The sequence below is a fragment of the Limanda limanda genome, chromosome 19, assembly GCF_963576545.1.
Source record: "Limanda limanda chromosome 19, fLimLim1.1, whole genome shotgun sequence".
Lineage (NCBI taxonomy): Eukaryota > Metazoa > Chordata > Actinopteri > Pleuronectiformes > Pleuronectidae > Limanda > Limanda limanda.
Genome location: NC_083654.1, coordinates 10,004,622 through 10,015,494, shown reverse-complemented (window position 1 = coordinate 10,015,494; position 10,873 = coordinate 10,004,622). Strand labels below are relative to the sequence as shown.

The 10,873-nt window shown below is 40.6% G+C and overlaps 1 protein-coding gene across 4 annotated transcripts; it reads right to left on the bottom strand.

Moving 5' to 3' along the window:
- Nucleotides 1-1,387: 1,387 nt before the first annotated feature.
- On the bottom strand, nt 1,388-10,341 carry gpnmb (glycoprotein (transmembrane) nmb). Of its 4 annotated transcripts, none has more exons than XM_061092832.1 (15): nt 10,114-10,341; nt 8,740-8,904; nt 8,498-8,659; nt 7,844-8,017; nt 7,588-7,749; nt 7,140-7,463; nt 6,432-6,491; nt 6,100-6,309; nt 5,689-5,820; nt 5,174-5,305; nt 4,660-4,791; nt 3,939-4,044; nt 3,060-3,280; nt 2,838-2,928; nt 1,388-2,034 (listed from the first exon to the last, which is right to left on the bottom strand). In XM_061092832.1, the coding sequence occupies exons 1-15, from the start codon at nt 10,181-10,183 to the stop codon at nt 1,881-1,883; spliced, it is 2,295 nt and encodes a 764-aa protein (XP_060948815.1). In that variant the 5' UTR covers nt 10,184-10,341; the 3' UTR covers nt 1,388-1,880. The 4 variants fall into 4 exon arrangements, with proteins under 4 accessions (XP_060948815.1, XP_060948817.1, XP_060948816.1 ...); XM_061092834.1 differs by having other exon boundaries at nt 8,519-8,659; XM_061092833.1 differs by having other exon boundaries at nt 8,749-8,904.
- Nucleotides 10,342-10,873: the final 532 nt, after the last annotated feature.

The following is a 10,873-nucleotide window of genomic DNA, read 5'->3' as shown; positions in this document are numbered from 1 at the left end:
TAGACACATATTTGAAGTAGAGGCATTCTTCTATTTGTTAGGATTTAGCGCCCACTCCTCTTTTACACCTCCCCATGCTTCCCCAGATATGAACTAAAACCTATACTGAAATCATGTACTCCCTCTTTAGAATTGAGAGAATGATTGAAAGTGATCAAAAAATATGTTTTCTTTTTGCCAGTTTTATATATACTCTGCTTTTTTTTTTTGTCGCTTAATTGAACTCTTCAAATGATTATTTCTTTCTGCTTTCTATTTTTGGTGGTGTGGCTTACATGCATTTGAACTTTTGCTTGTGTTAATTATTTTTTTTTTGTGAAAAAAGTTAAATCACGTGTTTGATTTTGCATTCAATAGTTAAAAATGAGAAAATAACAATTGTTTTTTCTTCAAAAAAGGGCCTGCCTTTTTGTTTCTGATTTGTAAGACTTCAAAAAATAGATACAAGTCCTGTCTTTATTTTCTCCCTTATGTCTTTCACAGTTGCTACACTCACTCGTTGAATTGGTAGCTATTTTCTTCTGTTAGCATTTCTTGGCTGTGTTATGTGAAACATCCTCTTTGGTATGGGACAGATTTGAGGGACTGGGTCTCAGAGTAATTTTTTTTTTGAGAAAGTTGATGGAATTTCAGCATGATATTTCCCTCCTCCCCCTCTCTGCAACCATGCTTGTGCCCCTTCACCTCTCCCTCACACACAGCTCCACTTGTCAAATGCCTCTGAATAAATAAAAAAAAATTAAAAAATTAAATGGTGGTCATGTTTTTCTAAAGATGTGTGTGTGAATATCTCTTACTGGATTTGGGTATATTATTGTGGTTTCGATATATAGAACAGTTCTTATTGCATGTTGATGCAGTTGACCCGTTTAATGCCAAGTTGTGGTAACAGTTAAGCTCATTTAAAACTCTAGCTGTGCACTTATATGAATCATACATCCTGACAATTTGTAGATACATTGCACTTGACCTGGACATATTAGTAAAGAGTGAGATTTGGGGTCTTGTACTGCAAAACAATTCTGAATTTCAGGGAAAGGTTGATTCTTTATGGCACAAACCTGGAAGATGCTGTACTAATGTTAACATTGAGAACCATAAATCACTGCCGGGTGGAGGTAGACTTGTGTCGGGATGAGTTTCACCTGATGAATATTTTGTTTCTGTTGAGTTTTATTTTCCTTCCGGATTAATGAGTCAGTGGAAATAAATAAAAACATGTTTAATCATATGAATCGCAGCACGAGGAAGGACAAGTGGCAGCAACCCTTGAGTGGGTGTAGTTTAAAAGGAAGCTGCAAATAGAGAAATGGTTGTTAAAGAAGTTTTTCCATCTACAATAATAAACATTAACAGAGACAAAACTGAGTGTGTTGACAAGCTGAGCTGTTAGTTCACAATCTTTATTATAATCGAGTAAAGTTTTCACAGAATATTTTGGTTCGGGTGAATCTTAAAATATCAGTCCAGTTGACAGAGCTCAGAGTTTTGGAACAACCATCTCAAGGACTTAACATTTAACTCGAGGCTATTATTGTTATTACAACACATGGTGCAGTTTTGTAAAGCGATGCGCGGCACAGAATTTGCACAAATCTATTACATTTGATGAAAAGGCTTTAACACAGTTCATCTCCAGGCACAGTGGCTCAGGCAGACATTTGACGACTTTGTCAGATTATCATCCACCAATCTTCAGCATTAGCCATAGTGCGAAACAAGACACGAGTAGTATTTACTAATATTTATCTCAACAAGACAAATCTTTACCTGCCATCTTTTTAATTATTCAAACTTTGCTTAGATTTGCATACAACAACATTTTTCTCCAGTAATTTTGCCAATCCTGACAAAAGGTTGCTGGTGCCGCTCCATGAGGCCTACAGAGGGCGTCTCTCTGTCAGCAGGTGACGGCTCTCCTCACTGGGGGGGAACAATGTCTCCCTCAGGCGAACCATGTGACCTCCGACCCCAGCATGGCCGCTGGCGTCTTCCACCAGTGACCTACGAATGGGTCGGTACACCTTGTGACGCCTGGTAGAGAGGGAGGAGTGAGAAAAAAAATGGAGTCAGGATCAGAGGATGGAGGAGAAGGGAATATTTGGTGGAGAGAATGAACATGTGATGAAACAGATGAATATGAAGGAGGAGGTCAGACGTCAGGAGTCAGGAGTAGGGTTGCAAAGGGCCGGTAAATTTCCGGAAACTTTCCATGGTAAGTTTAGCTCAGGAATTTTGGGAATTTTGGAAAAAAAATAAATACGCAAATTAAACGCTGAGCAGTAAAAACATCATTCAAAACTCTATTTTAAAGATGTAAGGAATGCAGCACACGCTGCACATTGGATTTTAACCCTCCACTGTTCATTCTTCCATCACATGCACAGATAGTTCCCAGCATCCTGCAGCAGAACTAGTCAGGTAAGTATCTCATGTGTGGAGACATTTCACCCCATCCAATGTAGAAGGAAAGGCTGTGTGCATTTGCAAAAACTGTGCGAAGACCTATGTTAAGAATGACAATGATGCAGAAGCATATAGTCAAGTGCCCAGAGTTTCCTCAGGGCTCAAATCAGCCTATGACAAAACAAAATGTATATATTTATGTCTGTATATGACAAGGTAAATACAGTTAGTGTAAATTACCCACAACATTTCCAGTTTTCTGTTAATTCCCGTATATTGCCGTTTATTCCCGTTAATTCCCATGGAAAGTTTCCAATTTTGAATATTCCCGGAATTTTGCAACCCTAGTCAGGAGTACTCAGTTGTGTGTTTAATCAGGAACATGTTTGTGCATCGATGCTTCAGAATAGACTGAATGACTATATACTCACTTGTAGACTATATATGCAATGAGAGCAAAGACAGCCACCAGCACAGCGCTGGATGAGAGCACCACCGCTGCAGTGCCATGAGCCTTGGACGCTACAGACAGAACCACAGACAGACAGTCTTTAGAACTGGTTAAGATGACCAAAAAAGAGTAAATGATCATGCATGTGATGTGATGTCATAACATGTCCTGCCACATGCACTGCTGTGTGTGAGGAACTAACCAGGTGGATCCTGGGACTTGTTGATGGTGACGGTGGTGCTGGCGAGGGCCAGGCTACTGGAGTCCTGCAAGGTGATGTTCACACAGTAGGTGCCGGGTTCCGGGAACGTTCGCCTCAGGTGCACCTCGCACTCCGACGATGGCGGCACGTCGTCGCACATGATGCTACGCACCTGAGTGCAGGTGGGGTCTGACACGATGGTGCAGGCCGAGGTGGGGGTGCTGAGGAGGAGAGAGTATAAAGATGAAGAGTTACAGGAAGTAATCCAAAACTACGACTTTATCTGAAACAGCTTTTTATGTAAAAAACCTTTTTATGATCCATTGCATTAAATATCCTTATAACAAATGTAAAAATTGGAAATGTATTTATTTTAAGAACTTCAGAATTGGACTGCTGCTCTACAAATGACAGTGATGGAAAACATTTTGTGCTGAAGCAAAGTCTAAGAGTCCATTAGAGTTCTTTGAATTTTGTTATGACTTCACTAGATTACCTAATAAATCTCTAGTTTCCTAGTTTCTTCTTCTTTAGGCTGCATATTGTTATACACCTCAGTGGGGAGGTTCTATGAGCTGGGGAATTGAACCGCCGACCCAGTGATCAGTGGACAATCTGGCCCAACAAGTGTTAAAGTTGAAAAGCTTTGATTGAAACTTTCTTAGTATCTCCATAATCCCGAGAACTTTATCAAAGAATAATATCACCATCTATATCTCTGTGATACATTGATTCATAGATTCAGCAGTGACATCTGAAAATGTTTCAAGATACAATTTCAGGTTTCACAAAGCAACGGGAAGGAAAAGAAAAACAACATCAAATCACCCTGTTTAACATTCAAATGAAATAAATAATACAAAATAATTATACACTCACATGCCCAGACATTTCACCAGGAAGCTGATGTCAGTCTTGGTCACTCTGGCAGCCAACACGTCCACGATGGTATTACTCATTTGGCTGTTCAGTGCGTGTATGGGCTCTGCAGAGAACAGATTCATGCATTTTCATTTTAGATGTGTAATCATCTGCTCATGATTATGGTGTGTATTTGTGTGTGTGTGTGTGTGTGTGTGTTTATTTATAGCAATTTTGATCTGAAAAACGTATTTTTATTCGCAAAAATCATTATAGAATCAACTTGAAAACACACACACACACACACACAAACCTGTTTAAAGGCCACATCCAACCTTTCTGTGTCCCCAAGCAGAATATGATGTGGCCCCCCCCCACAACCACCAACTCGGGAGTTATTACACTAGTATTATTACTTAACAAGCCTGTAAACATAATATTGCGTTTTTGTATGATTAACATTGACATTTCACACAGAAAACTATTTCTCCTGTAGGGCATTTCAAGCACTTTTGGCAGCCCCCTAGTGGCCAAAGTCTGCCTAAGCAGGTGCACAGTTCACTATCAATAATTCATATTACTAATTAAGATATTTGGGTTGTGATGTTTAAATGGGAAATGTTTAGGCTTTACAATCATAGGGAAAGTGGTTAGATTTGCGTGTAATTGTTTATTATATTATTTAAGTAATAGACACGTTCAAATTTCAAGTTGAAAAAGAATATGTAACCTTTCTCACCTCCTCCGTGCATGAGCTCCTTTGGCTTCGGGGGCCATGGGATGGTGTCAGGATCAAAGCCAGGGATTGATGGAATTGGAAAAGGAAACTTTCCGACTATATCATTCTTGTGGGTGAGCATGTCACTGTCCTCTGGAGAGAGAGATCGAAGAACATTTTAATATCCTATGTGCAGGAAAACTGAAGCCTCATTCAGGGTCCCATATTGTAAAATGTCCTTATCTTTGAGAAAGTAAAATCTTCCTTTTATATGTCAAGGTAATGTTTTGGACAATCTGAAGTGGTACGTAGCTGTTAATATTGAAGTGATATAATATATAGTAATTGTTGATTTTAAATCATAAATACTGACGTCTGTAAATACACACTTAAATATATTTCCCATATTATAACACTCATTCTTGCCAGAAGTGCCTTTTGAGTACTTAAAGCTATATGTACTAATTTCTAGTTTTTTTAAAGTAATAGACACGTTCAAATTTTGAGTTGAAAAATAATATTTAACCTTTCTCACCTCCTCCGTGCATGAGCTCCTTTGGCTTCGGGGGCCATGGTATGGTGTCAGGATCCCAGCCAGGGATTGATGGAATTGGAAAAGGAAACTTTCCGGCTATATCATTCTTGTGGGTGAGCATGTCACTGTCCTCTGGAGAGAGAGATCGAAGAATATTTTAATATCCTAATGTGGAGGAAAACTGAAGCCTCATTCAGGGTCCCATATTGTAAAATGTCCTTAACTTTGAAAAAGTAAAATCTTCCTTTTATATGTCAAGGTAATGTTTTGGACAATCTGAAGTGGTACATAGCTGTTAATATTGAAATGATATAATATATAGTAATTGTTGATTTTAAATCATAAATACTGACGTCTGTAAATACACACTTAAATATATTTCCCATATTATAACACTCATTCTTGCCAGAAGTGCCTTTTGAGTACTTAAAGCTATATGTACTAATTTCTAGTTTTTTTAAAGTAATAGACACGTTCAAATTTTGAGTTGAAAAAGAATATGTAACCTTTCTCACCTCCTCCGTGCATGAGCTCCTTTGGCTTCGGGATCCATGGTATGGTGTCAGGATCCCAGCCAGGGATTGGTGGAATTGGAAAAGGAAACTTTCCGGCTACATCTTGCTTGTGGGTGAGCATGTCACTGTGCGCTGGAGAGAGAGATCGAAGAACTTTTTAATATCCTAATGTGGAGGAAAACTGAAGCCTCATTCAGGGTCCCATATTATAAAATGTCCTTAACTTCGAAAAAAGTAATATCTTCCTTTTATACGTCATTGTAATTATTTGCAATCGCAGTAATTCACCTCCACGATGCATGACTGGTTGCATTTTGATGGCTCACCTGTATGTCTGTACAAAAAGTCATTGTAATTTGTCCAATAGTTGTTGAGATTCAGTTACATGGATCCAGGCAGCCTCCCACTTACCAATGATGGTGATGTTACCGTTGAACACTCCGTGGACGTAGCGGTAACACTGGTTGCCGTTGAGGCGGCGGGTGCTGCGCCCGGCCAGGGCGGTGGGGTCGAGCTCCAGGGTGGTGCTGGCATCAGTCGGTGGGAGGGGCTCCGTGGAGAACAACCCTGTTGAGGTGGGGGCAGCGGAGGAGGGCAAAGGTCGGCTGGTGCTGCGTGGTGCTGAAACAGGAAACAAGAGGCAAGATATAGACTCACTGGGAGCATGTATTTATCAATATATTCTATAAACATTAAAAGCTTAATGAACTTGTGATCAGATGCATGTTAGCTGTTAAACTCACCCTGTGTGGTCTCCATCTTGACAGTAGCGGCATGAGTTCTGCCTGGAGTTGTGGGAGCCTCTGGAGAAGGACAGACAGGAACATATAGTAAATATGACCATCACAGACAATTGATTCTGTCTTTTGTTTTAGATGTATGTTGCCAATTATGAATGCTTTTGTTGTTTAGGCAGCAGAAGAGAGATTATGTGATATGATGAGGGAGCCGTCCTGACAAAGATCCTATAGGCCAGAGACCAACCACTGGAATCCAAATTCATGGTTGCTGTCTTAAACCCACAAGCAAACCAACTGGTTCTCGTTTGCTGACTTCTCTCACCGTCATCTACTTTTTGGTTGTATTTAAAGTTTTGAGATATCTTGTCTCCTCTCTGCATCCATCTAGCCGTCATTCTAAAGAGTTTTCACTTTTGTTTTTGCAGCTTAAATAGATTTCTGCCTCCAGTCCTAATGCTAAGCTAAGCTAACTGCCTCCTAGCTGCTATAGGGTTGTTTTTATAATAATAAATGCTGGAATCAGATCATCACAATTGTACTACACATGAAGAGTCGCCAAGTGCTTGAGAAATGTAAGTTTGGGTAATGTGAGTTCTCAACCTTATACGTAAAGTGAGGTAACGTTGTGATTTGGTGCTATACAAAAAAAAGCTGAATTGAAATTGAATTGTCAAAATGCTTTTTATCTCCTTGAATGTCCCTGTCCGGCACCTGTAGGACGTGTGGACACGGGTCTCCCCGGGGTCGTGGTGGCAGCAGCTGGTGGACACTCTGCAGGGAACGCGGCCTCCACCACCAGCTTCACGCTCATGGTCCCCAGCATGCTGTAGCTGTGCGCAGTCACTTCGCGGTGTGTCACCAGCTGATTGCCATCCCTGAAGTCCCAGATGTAGTCGATGGCCTCGGCGGTTTTGAGGTAGCCGCTGGGGTCATGAAGCTGGACCTTGAAGAGCACGTCCTCTCCGCCAAAGAAAACGTTCTTGGACTCGTTGACCGCAGCCTTCTGGGAGATCTCCACCGCCACAGGGATCTTGTCTGAAGAGAATGATAAATAATTGATTCTCCAGGTCTCTCTCTGTGGGTTTTGTATTTGTCTCTTTGACTCAAACAACTATACAGATAAAGAGGTACGACATGAGGCCATAAATTCTGTCTCCACCTGTGACGTAGAAGACGGTGTTGTCAGTGGTGAGGGGACTGTACTTCCTGCGCTCACGTTTCCTGTAGACCATGACCTCCATGATCTCTGCCCCCAGTGGGATGGCACTGGTGTTGATGGTCACGCTGGAGGATGAGCCATCGCAAGTCTCATAGTATTGGCCTGGGGACAAACGGCACAGAATCAAAAAACCTAACATATTCCTCATTTAGTGCTGCATGAGCACATTTGCAAATCGTAAACCTCTGTGTCTCACCCATTGTGTGCCAAACGTAGACGTAGCCCTTGTGTCTCCAGTCGTTGCTCTGAGGGAAGGGCTTCCCGTCGGGAAACACGTTGCATTTCTTTTTGTCCGTACACTTTCCAAAGCCGTAGTCATCCATCCAGGACGTCCAGTTGTACACATAGCCGGAGCGAACCTGTCCATTAGCTGCACCCAGGACCAGAGAGTGAAGTCAAACTTTGTGTGAATTTAAGAGCTAAATAAAAAAACAGCACCAATGATATCTTATATGTAAAAATAGGTCTAATGAGAAGATTTAAAGTTAATGGGCTCTCAGCTTTAGCACCCATTTTAGCCTCTTTTAGCAAATTTTTTTGGATTTACAAGTTGCAACTGTACCACTGTTTACACGACTCCAAATCAACAGCTACTGTTTGCAAACAACATGTTCACCATATCAACTTCATGAGGTAATATTTGATAATGCTATGTTTATAGATATTTTCTGCGACCTCCAAGTGGACAAGCACTCAAATATAATAGCTTTTCTCTGCCCTGTGATAGTGGTTTTGTTTGCTGTATGGTGTAGTATGGTTGTTCTGTATGTTACAGTGGGATTTTGTGTTGGAGTGTGATATGAGTTATTCGGGAAGGGGGGTGGGGGGTGGCCTGGCCTGGTTCCAGCACCTGAGGCCTCCAGCTCCGTACCGTCCCCGCAGTGATCATCCCACACAAGGTCCCCGTTGGCGTCTTCCTTCTGGCACGGAGGATACTCCAGCTTGGCCGTGAAGGAGACACTCGAGCCGTTTAGAGCTGGACTGTCGCTGGTCAGGCGGACCTTGGGTTTGGCTGCAGAGAGGTGGATGTTCCAGGTTTAACAACAGAAGAAATTAAATATGATAACATGTCTGAGAGGTAGAATATAATACCTTTCTCACCTCCTCCGTGCGTGAGCCCCTTTGGCTTCGGGATCAGTGGTGGGTAGAGGTAATCGTTCCATGGGCTGGTGTCAGGATCCCAGCCAGGGATTGGTGGAATTGGAAAAGGGAACTTTCCGGTTATATCATGCTTGTGGGTGAACATGTCACTGTACGCTGGAAAGAGAGACCAAAGAACATTTTAATACCCTTATGTGCAGGAAAACTGAAGCCTCATTCAGGGTCCCATATTATAAAATGTCCTTAACTGTGAAAAAGTAATATCTTCCTTTTATACGTCAAGGTAATTATTTGCTTAAATTAAGTTTATTTGGCAAAATGATCTAAACGAGCTTTCATAACACCGTAGCCTTGATTCGATTTCTCATTTTGTAATTAAAGTTGTGTTGTATCCCCTGATATGCAGTTTTAAAGAAAAACTACGAAATCAATGAATCTCTCCCTCTCTTCAAGTGGAATATTAATTGAAAAAGAGAATTTGGAATAACCTTGAAACACCAAGGATACCCAATGATGATTTTTATACCAAATAAATGATACTGCCTGGCCTCATACATTTAGGATGTATGATATTATTTAATATTTATCACCTTGAAGAACTTTATCTGATCCTGTCATAAATGCATTAATCTGTATATTAACTTTTTCTCCACAGCTCCAAACCTCGCGTCACTTTTACTTTAGCGGAAATGTGAGTGATATGTCTTTAAATACCAGTGTCAGACGAAAACAACATCTATGTAATTTGATTATAGGAAAATGGCCACAGCTCATGTGACAGAAACTCTTACTCACCCTCAACTGTCACCATGATGGAAAACTTTTTTAATTTTCAAGGTGACATGTTGAATTAAAAACAATATGTATTCGAATTGCCAGAGGCTTCTTTACTTTTCTTTGAATTAAAAGAAACCCCAGTTCGACATCACTGTGTGAGGAATGTGTTAAGGTTAAAATATGTCTCATCATCATGGATCTCAAACTGTTTCTTTCGTTTAAATCATTGTTCTGTTTTATGAGTGATAATCCATATTGACTGAGTAACCAGATATAAATGGTCAGCCAGTGGGGACACACCTTAATTAGGACCATGGGGTCCTAATTAAGGCTGTCCCAGTCCCATGATGGGACTAATGATGGGACTATGACAGTTCAGGACAGCACAGGTAAAAAAAACAAAGTTTGAGGAAAATATCCAGCTTCAAGAATCGACTTTAATCTTAAAAACTACTGCAACAATAATAGTTTTATGCTTAAGACTAAATACTTGATGTCAATGTGAATATGTAAATTCAAGCAAAGTCTATATTTAATATTTCTCTATCAGGCATCTGCTGACTTAATTTAGACCAAACCAGCACTTACTTCTGCGTCCATCAGCCTGGTAAACAAAGCAGGCACAAGCCAGAAGAAAAAGAAACGGCAGGACTTCCATCTCCTCTTCTCAAAAAAACAAAGAGTGGTCAGTAAACCACCTGAACGCAGCCTGCATCCACCTTCCAGACAGGTCAAGTATCTGTGCGCCCACGGAGCTGGTTGTCCCTCTGTGTCTCGTCCAGCTCTCCCAGTACAGCCGACTGTCCCCTTCCTGTCCTGATGGGCTCTAATTCAATCTGGGGCCGCTGAGCGCACAAACATGTGATGTTTTCTAACAAGACGCATCTCATCACTCATTAGTCTCCTGGACGTAGGAAACCCATGAGAGATGAGATGACAAGCGTGCCCCTTCCCCTTTTACCCCATTACTTCACTTTGATACAAAAAAAAAAAAAAAAAAAAACAATGAACAAGAATTTAAATCCGAAATATATTTTCATCCAATGATCCACATGTATTTAAGGCAGCACGGTCCGAGGTCACCTTCTGGTTTAGCTTGATTTCTTATTTTTCTAAATACAAAACACGTGTTTCATATCTTCTGTAAACTGTTTTCCTCAGCACGCGTATTTAGTTCATGAACCTAGTCCTAACCAGATTAATTTTATAATCAAATAATACAATACATTTTGTGGGAGTTTTGTTGGATTTTAAAATAATAAAATGAGACTCTAACCCTTGAAGATCTCTTGTTGAACAGAAGAAATAAAAAGGATGAAAATGAGTGAATTCATATGAGGCTGAATTT

Coding starts and splice junctions, on each gene's coding strand:
- gpnmb (XM_061092832.1), bottom strand. CDS start 10,183: ATGGAAGTCCTGCCGTTTCTTTTTCTTCTGGCTTGTGCCTGCTTTGTT. Junction 4,045..4,659: donor GGAGCTCATGCACGGAGGAG/GTGAGAAAGGTT, acceptor TGTTCTCTGCAG/AGCCCATACACGCACTGAAC. Junction 3,281..3,938: donor CTGGTGAAATGTCTGGGCAT/GTGAGTGTATAA, acceptor TCTCCTCCTCAG/CACCCCCACCTCGGCCTGCA.